The sequence below is a fragment of the Thermobia domestica genome, chromosome 1, assembly GCF_964235325.1.
Source record: "Thermobia domestica chromosome 1, izTheDome1.hap1.1, whole genome shotgun sequence".
In the NCBI taxonomy this organism is placed as follows: Eukaryota; Metazoa; Arthropoda; class Insecta; order Zygentoma; family Lepismatidae; genus Thermobia; species Thermobia domestica.
In genome coordinates this window covers 337,553,929-337,569,615 of record NC_137454.1, presented here as the reverse complement: position 1 = coordinate 337,569,615, position 15,687 = coordinate 337,553,929, and the positions used below count along the sequence as shown (strand labels likewise).

At 35.3% G+C, this 15,687-nt stretch overlaps 1 protein-coding gene across 1 annotated transcript in view; it reads left to right on the top strand.

Annotated features, from left to right (window-relative positions):
• Diap1 (Death-associated inhibitor of apoptosis 1) overlaps positions 1-15,687 on the top strand; it is a 71,195-nt gene that overhangs the window by 37,542 nt on the left and 17,966 nt on the right. Inside the window, exons 5-6 of the mRNA XM_081729581.1 lie at positions 6,085-6,155; positions 10,504-10,559. Of these exons, the coding sequence (XP_081585707.1) occupies positions 6,085-6,155; positions 10,504-10,559 (127 nt within the window). The remainder of the gene's footprint in view (positions 1-6,084; positions 6,156-10,503; positions 10,560-15,687) is intronic.

Here is a 15,687-nt window from a genome sequence, read left to right as displayed (position 1 = left end):
TCATGCCAGCCATCTTTCAGACTTTAAAAGCAGAACACGCCTTCTCAGTTGAATTGCGCCATAATTACTGCGCATCTTAGTGTTTATTTCTATTGTTTCATTAACCACACTCGATTGCAGTATTATTAGATAATCCGTATTATATTTTTGTCATTTATAATAATATAGCAGTTTTATATGGAGCTTCATTGTAAAAGTAATCATAATATCATATGAACTATTTTGCGGAGGAGTAAAGGTGTCGGAAGACCAACAGCAAATCAGCGAGGTTTGGTTTTACGTGGCTTTGTTTATCGCAGTTTAGAGCTTAGGCCGAACAGGGAATAGGAAGGAAGATAACCATAAATATTTCCGGTATTGGACTAACGATTTAAAGAGGAATAATACAGTTTCGCGGGGTGGCGAATTTCCGTGATCGCACACATGCAACATATCAATCAACTCATCTTTAACTGAGAAAGTGATTGTTACCGGAATTGGTTACTTCCGATGAACCGCTTGCGGTACTTGGTATCTAATGCAGTTTCCGGGTGTAGAGTATTTTTAGCGATTGCAAACATGTAACAGCCAAAGCGAACAGTACCAGAATTGCTCACATCCAGTACACAGTACCTAATAGAGTTTCCGAGAGTGGGGTATTTTCAGCGATTGTACACATGCAACATATATATCAATCAACTCGACTTGATAAAAGAAACGGATCAGTACCGGAACACCTCAAGCTCGCAAAATGTACAAGGTGTCCCACTCATAAGGGACCCCGGGAATCTTAATAAAAAAGGGTATGAAGCCAAATTTTTACATGACATACTTTTACGGTTGAGAAATGAAGGTCCATTACAAGAAATGCTGGAAGTGACCTTTCCCCACTTTTATACATAGTTTGACGACGCTGCATATTCATGAATGTTGTTGCCGAGTATTGGGCGTGAATGTGGATTTTACGACAGATTTAATTTAACGATTAAATCGCCTATGTAATCAAGGGCTTCCGCATTTGATTCAGACGGAGGACAGTTTCTCTCGGATGCAAACCGAGTAGTGGTTCGGTCCTGCTTTAATCTTAAGGTTACGAGATTTTTCAAAGTAAAAGAAATACCTTATACGATTTTAATGAAAGATATATATATGATTCTGAGAATATGCATATACGAGGCATGTTTTTAAGTACCGTTTTGAAATGAAACAAAATAAGTATTCTTTTCGTATTAATTTTGTTGTTATAAGAGTCTGTAACTCAATGTACTTTCCTACATAGCTTCCACTAATATTAAGGCACCTGCCATACCGTACAGCAAGCTTTTGAATATCATCCTGTTAGAAGTCTGTCGCCTGATTTCACAACCACTGCAGCACAGCTATTTTCATATCATCGTCGTCGTCGTGTTGATTACTTAGATGCTTCTTCAAATGTATAAGCGTTGTAGTTACTGGGCGCTAGATCGGAATGTACGGAGAGTGATCAAGTTGTTCTCAGCTCAATGAAGCGATGACATTTTGAGTTTGAGTTGCCATATGTGGACGGGCATTTTCGTGAAGCAAAATTATCCCTTTACTCAACATGCCGTACCTTTGTTTTGGACTGCAAGGTGCAGTTTTTTAATACGTCGTTGAATTTATTATGTCGCCACGAGGCAAAAAATCCCAAGCCACACCTCCTTCCTGTTCCAAACCACAGTACACTTGATTTTCCGGGCTGAAAGTGTTTGCTTGAATTTCACTTTCTTGGGTGGTGTTGAATGCTGCCATTTCATGGATTTTTGCTTTGATGACGGTGCAACGTAAGCCTTTCATGTTTTGTCTTCTGTGACAATTTGGCTTATAAAAGCATCACTTTCCTCACCGTACTGCTCAAGAAAAGTCAATAAGTGTTGGAAGAGAGGCTTGAGGAATTTCAATAGTTTTAATTACAAACCGTGCGCATGGAATACAGTAATTAAAATGCTAGAGTTTAATTAAAATGCACTATCCTTTCTGTCCTCCAATTTCAAATTTTTCCTGTATTTCGAGTGTTTATTATGAGTTTCTTGGAAGATTGGAGTATGGATAGTCGAAATATAAGGAAAATGTGATTTTTTAAAAAAAAAGAGAAAAGTAGGTTTATTTCAATTATCTTCAAAAATTGTGTTTAACATGTGTTTCATTTTATTTCTTATTTTCGAGTTCAAGCAGTCGTACTTTCCCAATACATTTGTGAAATTTCACTTCACACTATTGTGCCACGATACAAGCTTTGATGCATACCGGTTTTGATTACAGCGCCATATAGTAAAATAACGGAAAGACGCTTCAAATAAAAGTTGCTTAATTTCAGTCCCATAACCAGAATCTGCAATAAAAATAGTGGGTTTCTATTTGAAATTTTCAAGTTGGCCCCTGGGGCCCTATGATAGGACCATTGGGGACACTTGTTGTTCACAGAATTGTATAGGCCCCTGACATGAGTACGTTCTTACGTAACCAGATTTGTCACATTCTTTGTTATTTGGGAAATATTTCAGATCGCAAAGTTAGGGGACGTCGGTACGATAATCTTCATTTTTTTCGATTACAACGCCATCTAGAAAGATAACGAAAAAGTATTTCCAGTAAAAGTTTCTTATTTTTGGTTGTAGAATCCGAATCTGCAAGAAAAATAGGTTTCTTTTTAACATTTTAAAGTTGCTGCCTCCTCCCCCCGTTAGGGGAGGAGGGCAACTTTATTTCATGTTAGCAGTGGCGTGCCGTGACTTTTCTCACAGGGGACTAGGTTCAAAGAGAATGTGTGCTGTAGAGTGGAGGTCCTGAGTAGTATTGTTGACACCAAATAACACAATTTATTTGTTTCTGTAAACGCTTGTTCTACGAAGCCTCTTTCTTTCAAGAAATGGATAATTTCAGTCACAGTTCTATTTGAAAAATCTAAGAGTCTGTAAACCTATATTAATTCACTCTGCAAATTGTTAAAATTTAAAAAAAAAAAAAAACTCCCGTAAATTGATTTAAGGTTCAAAAACAAGCAATCAGGAAATCGAGATTTCATGCACTGAAAATTCTTTAAATCTAACAGCTCAAGAAATTGTAACTCACTGAGATCTTGAAATCACAATATCAATAATGTCATTGAAGAGAAGCATATATTTAATTTCTGTATCTGTTGAGTCATCTACTTTACGTCTTTTATTAGAAGGTTCCCGTTGTCATCCAATTCTACTTTTCTATAAGTCTTCAAAATCGTTTCTTGCATTTCTAAGTTGAGATACCATCTTTTGTAATTTTTGGATGCAATATTTCACATCCAAGGTTTTACTTTAAAGAATGTTGAATAGTATATCCGTGCGCGAAAAAAAAAATGACTGAAAACTTTTAGTAGAAATGCAAAATCGAAATCCTTCAATGATAACTCTCACATTTTTCTTTTTTCTTTTTTGTAGTCATGAAAGCTTCGGTGTCGCAATTATCTGAATCTTCTACAATGTTCTCAGCACACCGTAAGAGTTCTATTTGATTTTCATTTACTGCATTCACAATTTTGGAATTGTAATTCCATCTTATAGAGGCAACCGTTGGAAATCGCTTAGTTACTTCTGATTCAGCAAGCGCGTTACATGAATATGTAAAGAAATTTGGAATGCCACTTATTCTAAAAGATATTTTACATTCCTTGATGTGATTAACAGACTGTGGAACAACGAGATTGAGTCTGTGATGATAGCAGTGTATGGTGAGTGCACTCAAACACCTTTTCACAAAAGATTGTAAACCGTTCAAATGTCCAGAAAATGTGGCAGCTCCATCCATAGCCTAGTGCTACAAGGTTTTGCTTACAATTAAAATGAGAGAGAATTTGGAAAGCATGCTCACTTAGAGCAGTCGCAGTGCAATCACTAGTAACATCTGCAAAACAAATACATCTTTCATGAATTGCCGTCTTTCACATACCGATTGAATGTTGAGAGATCTTTGCAATGTCCCTAGTTTAGTCCAACATTATTGCTGTAAGAAGTGCATTGTTTATTTCTGACTTAATTTTATCCAGAATTACTCACCAACACATTTAATAATATCATTCTGAATTCTGTTTGATGTTCCTTTAAACACTCCCATGCTGTGAAGATGACAAGTCAACATGGGCGCCCGAACGAGAGGGCAGGGTGGGTCCCGGACTTTCCTCTGGCTCACGAAAATGTATACGTAATATAGCAAACCACGTATATTAAATACCAGAAATACCAGACGCAACATAGCAACCATGGAGATGGGCCCCTCCCTAGAAAATTTTCTTCAGGCGCCCCTGCAAGTCCATTTAGTGTCGTACTTGAAAGTAACTGAATTACTTCAATATAATTTCCCTAATTGACAGAATCTTCCTGTTTGTAATGACTTCTAAATGATAGCTCTTGTTTAGCCATAAAACAAGAGGAACAAATCAATCTGTTCATTAGTTCTCGGTTTGAATCAACTTCTGCATTGCTTGCTCAATTGAAAATCAATTCTGGTTTTCCGAAAGTTTTCAATTTAGTTATTGTATACAGGTGTGAATAACATTTTTCTTGGCGCAACTTGGGTTTGTGAAAATTGTTCATGTTACAAAAGCCATCATTATTCCACACGTTCTTTTCTATGTGGAACAGAGTACAAGGCCAGCAATACAGTTTGTTTCTTGTCTTACATGCAGTTAACTATTTTGAAGAAGCAAAATAATCCGTTTTGATATTATGTATATAACCTTTCATTTTTGTCTGAATGGAAATGCTTAAAGTTGTTCTACCACTGGTTATTATTTGTTGCTTTTCTTGAAAATTAAGGAATCCAAATTATACCATGAATAATTGGTCCAGAATACAACACTGAAACGGCCGATTCCCACCCCTACTGTCTCCTGTACCAATTGAAGTAATATCACTGCTTGCGCCATCGCTTTGCTGCAAGGGACTCGGTTTCTCAAACGAGTCCCCTTCCATACTTTATTCTTTGAGTCATTTTCAAAATATATTAATAATCTAAAAAGTTCACACTTCACTAGATCTCTTAAAGTGTCAAGATTAATACTGTAAATTTAATAGCGTTAAAACTATTAACTGTAAAAAGCAAACGAGCATTAAATTCGCTTACGACAGAACGCCCGTGCTTAGAGCTTAGACAACATAATATGAGGACTAGGTGGCTGGATCCTGTTCCCTTCCCCGAGAAAAGCCGATTAAAACCCGAGCGTTTCCGATCTCAACTTCGCTGTCACACCCAGCATACGGGCGCTGACTATAGTTGTGTCAGAACAATTGAAATAGTGTTATTTTACGAAAATAGAGAAATACAAACAATGTTTTCGTTTTCTTTGGTATATATTTATCACAAAATACTTTAATTAAAATGCCAGGGGACTAGCCTAGTCCCCTAGTCCCCTTGACGGCACGCCGCTGCATGTTAGTTAAATAGATCTTTTTAAAATATTGGATATGTGTTTCGCGGTTTTTGAATCTCAGGTGTATTTCTCAAGATATTCCACTGTCCCGACCTTTTTGTTACACACTATATATTAAAAATGCGAGAGTATGACAACAGTATGAGAGAGACACACACACACAACAGTATGAGGGGCTCTCTAGGGTCTGTTTCTTTTCTACTTCACATTAAACTTCTGTGCAAAAATTTAATATTAATTAGTGATATAATAAATTGTTGAGTATTTCAGAACCGATAGAATACATACACTAAAACTTAAATTCTTTGATTGAGGAACTGGGTACTTCTGTGATGTTGAACACATCAGTGTTGACCACCTAGATTGATTTGTTTCGTACTAAGAAGGTGAGCGGTCATACGTAAATTTTTAACATTGATTTGTAATTGATTTCAAATCCTAACAGGGTTGTCATCAGTTTCCTCAGGGGAAGATGAAATCTTATTTTAATAGATTCAGATAGGTTGCCTTCCAAGTTGTTGCCTCTCTATCGTTAATGTTACTAGTGTAAGATTGCTGTAGCAACTGGGCTTTATTTAATTTATAAATCAGTAAATAAATATTTTCATGTATTGATCGTAGTCCAATAAGATGAAATAATTGTTTGCATGGATAGTATAATATCATATGTTTATCTATTACAGGATGTCCAAAATAGCCATACACCAAATGGCGATGTATCTTCTCATAGTGAAGAGATGGAAGTAGTAAATAGGTATGTATATACTTGGTTTCTTCAATAAGTGCGCTTTGTATATATAGTATATTTTTTAAATACTAAACAATAATAATACTGGTGATGGACATTAATCATTACGAATTATCTTGGCTGCATGATGATAACAATAATAGTTAAAACGAGAGACTGATAACATTTTAAGTTAGAAATTATATAAAATACGACACCCTGACCAAAGCATATGCTATCTAATAAATAATAGTATTCAGTTAGAAATTATGTTTAGAAATGGTTGTAAATGTATATGATACTATTGTATCATACGATTACGGTCTATGTTTTATCGTTTATATATATATATATATATTATAGTAACGGATCCAGGATATGATCAGGGGAGGAGTTGCAGCTTTATCCAGTGTAAAGCAGGATTGAAGTCCATTTTACCCAGTATATACCTAAGCGTCAAGGGGGGGCTATAGTCCCCTTCTTGCATCCGCGCCTAGAAACAAAATAGTACGTACTTTGCGCCGGACCAGATTCCAGCGGCCACCAATTTATTATTATTTCAGTAACTATTCGAATTAAGAGCGATCTCAATCCATATGAGCTTATTGGTGAACAGGTTTGTGTGGATCCTTTCCATTTACTTAGCTTATTGCACCTTTTATAATTTTTAATTCAGTATATTTATAACGTTTTGATATATGTATTTCTCTGATTTTTATATACTTTATAATAACATTAATAATTAAGCAGGCATAACATATAGTTCGTATTAATGTGAAAATAATTCCATAGAGACTTTTTTATGCATAAATTTCTATACATAATTGCTATAAAAATTTTTGTAGCAGTGATGATTTTTTTCTCCGTTAATTAAGAACACTATTCAAACAAGGACATGTAACTAAGTTTGATGTTGTATGGAAAATAAATTTTAAGAGTTGTATATAGTTTTACTTCTATTTGGAAAGATAGTCATTGTAATTAGTGGCTGCTAGTACCCGAAACTACAACTGAGGAACAATGGGGAATTAGTGTTAATCAGCGGCTGCTAGTACCCAAAACTAAGTCAGTATAATTAGCGGTTGGTTATATCCGAGACTAGAAGTGAGACACAAGTTTATATACTATGTTAGCTAGTGTTCATTTATTACTTTCGGGCGACGAAATGAGAGAAGAAATTATGCTGGTCGTGAAAAAATCGAATTCAAGATTTTCAGCGGTTGTTCACATTTCGTGGCCCCTACATGGTGGAAAAGAAATTTTTGGATACCTTTTTCTCTGTTTTTCCCAATATGTGCACACTCGCGTAAAGGTCGTATCATTAAATGCATTCTGACCAAATTTTAAATTTAATGTTTTTATAGGATTTTCTAGGAGTGGGATTGAATTTTCTTCCTATCCCAAAAATAAGGGTAGTTTACGGGAGATGGTGAAAATCAAAATTTGCACTTTTTCTCGAAAGCAGCTTTAACAGTTTTGTTTATATATTTTAAGTTGTTTTTCTAAGAAAAATCCAGTAGTAGTAGTTTACTTTTCCGGTAAGTTCTTTAATCATCTCAAAAACTATTCAGGCGATTTTGTTCTTTTTTAAAAATACAGTAAATATTTCATTAACAAGGCTTATAAGGTGTGTGTCCACAAGGGATAGTTTACTCTTTTTTTTTTTTTTTTTTTTTAAATAACGATTTTCTCAAAAATTACTCCGGCAATTTTATTCATAAATAAATATTTTAGTAACAACCTTGCAATATGTCATTTCAAATGAAAAATTCACAAGCATTAGTTTAGTCTTTAGGGTAAGTTTTATGAGAACATTATTATATCTAGGTAATTTTGTTCATATTTCGTAAAGAAATGTTTTAGTAAGAACTGCAGCGTGACTTCGTTTAAGTTTAAGGAATGAGAGCGAGAAAGTTTAGTGCAGTGGTCGACTTACCTTTGTTTAATGTTTTGTTTCGTTCTACTCGCGGTTTGCAATGGATCCTTGAAGTTTTTTCAACCACAACCGATGAATTATCGTAATCCCATTGTCGTCTTAGACTCAACACTTCTCATCTATCTTCTCCGTCTTCCTATATTCTGTCGCCGTCTTGCAGGCACTTGCAAAATCTGACTTAGTGTGATAAAAGGTAAGATCTAAGGATAAGTAGGAATAAAAATTAAAGAGAAAATATATAAAAAATATAATCCATTAAAAATGATAGAAGGTGCAATAAAATAGCTAAAAAGTATATAAGAAAAGAGAAACGAAAAGAAGCATATTTAATATAAACAAAACAACCAAAATCAACATTGAGGCGGCCAATATTTACATGTTGGAGCAGTAAGTAAGTTTAAAAGAAGGAAAGAAAAAATAAATCCACTAAATTATAGGAAATCTTTTCAATAGTAATATATTGTATATCATATAACAGTATTGATTTCGAAATGTGATTTGGCGTCTAAATGATGAAAGTTTAAGAAAGGAAACAACTTTTTGATTATTCACCTCTGAGAAAGCATAAATTGATTAGATTCGTAGGACTCATCGAGAGGAAACTTGGATTAAAAGTCTGAATAATTAAATGTGTATATTTTAAATGGGTCACAACCTGCGAATAGCCCATTGGTTATTGTTTGTTACTGGCGTGTAACTACACAATGTTGTTTTCCTGCGGATTTTAGTTCCATTTTAGTTCCATTAAGCTAGACATTTTAATAAAATAATTGTGTTACATTATCGAATGGAGGAAATAACCGATTTTTAACGCATCAACTTCTGTATAGATGCGAATTCATTGTCACACAAAGTGAAAAAGTGCATGGGATCTTCTACAAATTGTTCCGATGCGTTCATCACCCATTCCACTCCTTGAATATCCACACACTCTCTTACTCCGGAAGTCTGCGTTCTCCACTCAGACCACATGGCCTGTACAACTTGTGTTGTGCTTGGACAATTCAGTGTCCACATTCAGCATAACTCTGACAGTTGTATTATATTAACGAATGGTGTAATATTGAATTCGCTAGAATTGGTCTTAAAAATCGATTGTTTCTTCCATTTGTACGGACTCCCTGTAATGTATGTTAACGATTTTTATTATTTGTGTGATTTATTAGCATAGAGCTGGTGAGTTCGTTGTTGCTAAAATTTATGGATATTGGTAACCGTAGTATTATCCAGAATCTCTACAGACGTTGGAAAATAGGGTAAAGTCAGGGAATTTGATTTTTGTCGGAAATTATTGAAAAGTTCTTTAATGCCAGGGAAACCAAATAGTCGCTGTCGATAATAAAGGCCCTTTGAAGTAATAAGTTTTTATGGAATTTAAAGATCATCCAATATAAGAATATATAATATTAAGTTAAAGATGCATAAAGTTATATCACGGTGATTTGTGCCATAATTTGTAGTTCTTAATTCTAAACTCAGTTATCTGCAGAATCTTGAATCACTTAGTGTAGACAGTGTGGCGTTTCTGACCTTCTGAATTGATACATACGTCGTTCTTTAAAAATAAAATAAAATAAAATAAATAAATAAATAAATAAAAAAAAAAACTAGGTTCTCAATTCGATCCGCTTATGTATATATGTTATGCGTATGTTCAAGAATAACTCGACATAGGTGCACCGATTTTAGTTTTGTTTTGTTTTGTTTGTTTGAAAGAGTATTTTCTCCGGCTGTTCCACATAAATTTCATTAAGATCTAACCATAGTCTTCGGAGCTAAACCATGAAAAAATAATAATAATAATAATAATAATAAATCAACGACTGACAGTGTTTGGGATTACCATAATTATGTATACGCGTAATTTCGACATAGGCCCACCAATTTTGTTGATTTACTTTTTGTTTGAAGAAGTATCTTCTCGCATTAGTTCCATATAAATTTCATTAGAATATGATTATTATCATCGGAGCTAGATCTAGAAACCCGTTAACAGTTCATAGTGCTAATATCGTAATTAACTAACTTTATTATGTCCATGCTTACGCATAACTTCAATTATCTTTTGGTTTCAGTGAGTATACTTTCCCGCAGATTCTGTATAAATTTTATCAGCATTTAGTAACCATCTTGAGAGTTTGGTCGTGAAATTCCCCCCACAGTTGATATCGTGTATATGTTCACGTATAATTCCGTACCGCGTTGACCCATTAAACACACACACACACACACACATATATATATATATTTGGTCATGTATGTTTTCTAGGCCAACCCATGTTATACGAAATTAGTGCCCTATCTTTAGTTTAGGTATCTAACTGAAGTAACGGGATTATGAAAATGTGGAAAAATTAAACTTTTGTCAGGGAAAGCAGTTTACAAAAATCTGTGGGAACCCTAACAGACATATTTGAAGCGCTTTTCTTCTATTTTCAGCAATACCAATGGTGAAACTAGTAACGGAAGTAACGCTGCTGCCTCAAGCGAATCAGGTAAGCGGTTTTCTTCTTTTTCTAAATTGCTTTTAAGGTTCCTTTTCTGTTTGCTTGCTTGTTAAGAATCAAATATTGCAGCGTAAATTTAACAGGTGTTCATACTAACTACAGCTCAGAAATTTAGTAGATATGAAACCCGACGACGATGTTATATTTTCACGTAAATTTCATTCCAGCTTATCATTTTACTGTAAAATTAATTTACTACAAATGTACGAGGGGTGATGAGAAAGTAAGGGTACAAAGTCTGCAGAGAAACTTGTATACATTATTTCATACAACCAATACAGTCAACAGATAATACATACATTAGGGTGTGGTTTTTTTTGACAGTCTCCATATCAATCGGGGCACTTGTCGCATAGTGCAATGAGTTTGAAGATTCCCTCTGGTAAAAATCTTGTCCTTGCGTGTTCAGCCACTTTGTCATGAAGTGTTTGACCTTCTCGTCTGAGAAACAAAGCGATGGCCTCCTAGATACTCCTTCAAGTGCGGGATCAGGTGAAAGCGCTTGGAGCGAGATCCGGGTTGTAGGGAGTTGATGATGATGTCCCAGCAAAACTGCTTTAACAGAGTGGTGATCTTCTGGGCTGTATGCGGGCGCGCGTTTCCTCTACCAGCTGCAAACTGTCGACATCATTCCGCTACATACTGACGAGACATTGCAATCTCTCCGTAAATCTCTACCTGCCTGAGAATTTCAGCTGCGATTACTTGTTTCACCCACAGAAATCGAATAACTGAACGCACTTCTTCGCGAGATCAATTTTTCAAACGAGTCGCCATTTGTGTTTACCTAGAACTAGCGCTGTATGCGGCGGGTGCTCAAACTCTACACAGTTGCCAACTCCATGTATTAATATTACCGCACACGCCAAATTCCTTTATAACAGACGAAACTCTAGAAATATCGGTCTTGTAACCTTAGTTTCTGATCCTCTCGTATTTAGATTATATATACGAGTAGTCAACGTCAGTTAATTAAGCATTATTTTAATAGCTTGCAGAGTAGTTGAGTGTTGTTTCGAAACCTTTATGTAGCGCCTTGAACGAAAAAGTTACGAACTATTGCCAGTTGTAAGTTGCGAAGTGTTTGTAGAAAATAAAAATAAATATGATGTAAGCTCAGACATTGAAATCATGGTATTTAGGAGTAAAAAATTTGATAGCAGGGTTTTGAATAAAGATTAAACAGTAAATAATAATAATTTTAAAAATAACTTTTAAAATACAATGCTTGTACAAAATGTACTATTGTGTGTGTGTGTGTGAAGGGGGGGGGGAGGGGGTAAGATGAAGTTTGGCTAAGACTAAAAGCGTTACTTTGTGTTCAATGTTTAAGTTACATTTCTGTTATCGATTATCATAGGTTTCTAATTGTGGACATATGGTAAGTGCATCGCATCATACATGGAACTTACTGCTTATAATAGATTATAGGAATCACTTTCCCAATATACATTAAAGCTTTTAATCTTAGTACCATTCCTTCATCATATATATATATATAAACTAAACTAACTAACTAACTCTATGGCCTATGGAACCCGGAGGTTCAGTGCCGCGTTCACAAAAGCTCTCCACTGACTTCTATCCTTAGCTAATTGCATCCAGTTTCTACTTTGTATTCCTATCTCTGCGAGATCCATCTTAATATTGTCCTCCCATCTGCGCCTAGGTCTTCCTAATGGTCGTTTTCCTATGGGTCTACCAGTCAAGACTTTGAAAGCGTTTCTACTTTCTTCCATTCTAGCTACATGACCTGCCCACCTAAGCCTCCTAGACTTAACGACCCTAACAATGTTGGGTAAACCGTATAAACTATGTAGTTCCTCGTTATGAAGCTTCCGCCATTCCCCATTCTCGTTCCTCTTGGGTCCGAATATTCTTCTCAGGATCCTGTTCTCAAATACTTTCAGTCCATGTTCTTCCCTCAGAGTAAGCGACCATGTTTCACAACCATACAGAACAACAGGCATGATTATCGTTTTATATATTTTAAGCTTCAAATTCCTCGACAGAATTCGCGACGACAAGAGATTTTGAACCGAATAGTAACACGAATTCCCTGCTTTTAGTCGACATTTAATTTCTTCGTGAATATGATTTTCGTCTGTTAATATTGATCCTAAATATTTGAAAGTATCCACTTTATCAAAAGTATTATTTAATATTTTAACGCCTCCACAATTTGCCGTATTACGGTCCCGACGCACTTCCATGTATTTAGTTTTCTCTGCATTTACTTCTAAACCCATGTCCCTGCAAGCGTTTAATAAGATCTCTGCATTTATTTCTACTGTTCTCCTATCATCCCCTATTAAATTTACATCATCAGCATATGCCATAACCTGGTGAATGCCGTTCAACTCTAGGCCCTGGTTGCTATCTTTAATTTTCCTTATGGCGTATTCCAGCACAAAGTTAAATAGTAATATATATAAACTTATTTTCTTCCTATCTTCTGAGTCCTCAGGTAAGATTGAAATGTAATGATTATTATGTTTACCACTAACTTTTGAATAGCTGGACAAATTTAGTGATCAGAAAATGTATTCTGTTAGCTAATTAATTTAGTGACGAAATTTTGTTGGATTTCACGTGTTAACGCTACCATATTTACTTGCAGTTATTATTAACAGGGAATAATACTTTTTAAAAAATGTAAAAATAAAGAAGTAGAATACATCAAAGGCGGTAACGGTTTAGCTTTGAACATTACAGAGAAAATGAATTTTAAAAATATAAGGTATGAATAAATTGTTACATAGCATATAGGTGTCTTAGTTATCAAAACAATTTATTAGGGACACTTCAAAATAGAATCTGATATTTTTCGTAGACAACTTGCTAGTACAAAATTTGTACTCGAGCAGAACAAATGGTATTATTATATTCGGTAACAAATGTACTCATAATGTTGCAACATTACATTTTTGTCTCGGTAAAGTTTCTAATGATAATTCCTTTTATATTAAGTACTAATATAATATAAAAAGCCTTCCATAACCAATTTGTTCCTAACAATATTACTCACATCTTATAGGTATGTGGATTACAAATTTCTCTTTAAGTAAGGAACTGTACTGAATTATTACAAATGAACTTATAAATAATTGCTGATAGATTCTATATCTGTGAACAATCTTCAGGTTAGCGTTTAAAACTGTGACTCATACTTTTCCCAGAAACTTATTTTGTTTCTGTTCTGGAAATGATTGTCTGGAATTTCATTCCCTGTTTGTATACGGAAAATACGAAGAACTATAATTAATGTTAATCCTTATAAACTATCCAAGGAACAAATGTTTCTTTCTAGTTTTGAGAGGAACCTTAACATATGATTGCAGTTTAGCAACTTTTAGATCGATGATAGTGTCACAGAACACAGTGAATGACAGTGTAATTCACTGTCTTAGTGAATTACAAAAGTTCATAATACAAGGTAAGATTGTTCATATTCCGTGGTATGAACTCTGAGAATTCACGCTCATTGAAACTCATGTACATAAAAAGTGTTCTCAATGGCAAGAGGAATTCACAAAGTTCACAATGGGTGGTGAAACAGTTGTGTAATTACATGATTTGTCGTTTGAGCGACACGAGAGAAAATGATTCCCAGCAAATACTGAAGCGCATTTTATTCCTACGTTTTCACGTCAAGCAGTCTGAGGAAGAAAATTCGAACAACGCAATTTAGGAAGAAAGTTCGGCGCACATGGGCAGTGGGCATGCGGTTAGTAAGTGATACTTCCGATTTCAAGAAAAGGGTTTGTTTCTGTGAATGAATTAATCCGGCCGTCCGCCAGGATGCGTTGAAACAGCTAAACGTATTCATACAACTTTCACACGAAGTCCACAGAAATCCACGATCAGAGTTAGCAAAGAATTGGACATCTGAGTTTTCATATTCCCCATTTTCACAGAGGCCAGAAATGATATGTATACATGCCTACAAACATGACGATTGTATTCATCATGCTAATAGTGAACTTTTTTCTTGAGTTCATTATCCGCATTTATTTATTTATTTTTAATATCTGGGATATGGTCTGTTGGTCCACTCATTCCATCCACCATAGTGATCAGGGAGCACACACAACCGCCAATTGATTAGTTTATTGAAATTTTGCGTTTTTCATCAACGAGGCTATGAATTCCAAACTACAGTAATGCTTTCAAATTTCAGTGCTCTCCACCGGAAATCGACCCCGGGATTACGTGCATCAAACACGTGTGTTGTGCTATCCACTAACCAGCTGGGAGTGCGCATCAGAAAGCCATTGTATGCTGTAACATGAATGATAGGCACTTGACTATAGTTTTGATGTGTATAACAAGTGGGGCTTGCTTTGAACACTTCTGACATAAAAAACAATTTCAGTGTTGTAAAACAACACTTCGTGAGAGTCAATATCTGTTCACATCATTTTATGTACCCTACGTGTCATTGAACATGAGTTTCGTGTTTCCAATTGGGAAGATCATTTGTAATCAGGGGCGGATCCAGAGGGGGGCGATCGGGGCGATCGCCCCCCCCCCACAAGAGGAAACTTTCTTATTTTATATATAAATAAACCCATCCATAACAAGTTTGGAGCTCTTAAAAGTAGCAGTATTACCGCCGACCGCCCCCCCCCAGAAGTCCGTCCTGGATCCGCCCCTGTTTGTAATACAGGGTGTCTATCGGTCACGAAAGTCATGAATGTCACGAAATCACAAAACGGTCATGAAAGTCACGAAATTTAGCTTTTGGGTCACGATTTTTTTAACTGTACAATGTAAGTACAGATTAGAAAATTTCGTTCTGTAAAACGTCAAAATTCACCACTAAAAATGTCTATGGTCGGCTTTAGACGCTACCAAATTGCAAGCAAAGTACGGTTCTGACGCATGGATTGAAATTCGACCTAATTCGCACCCGAATTTGCTCTCGAAAAGCTTAGGAAAATTTATGATTTGGTGAAGAAAAGGTCACGAAATTTCATTTTGGAATTTAGTAGACACCCTGTAATAAAAGTATTTTATATATGAAGGATAAGGGAAAAAAAGAAGGAATGTCACAAAACTGCATTTTCGAGAATACAGCGTTTTAATATTGAAAACCGCGTAAAAAAGAATAGGG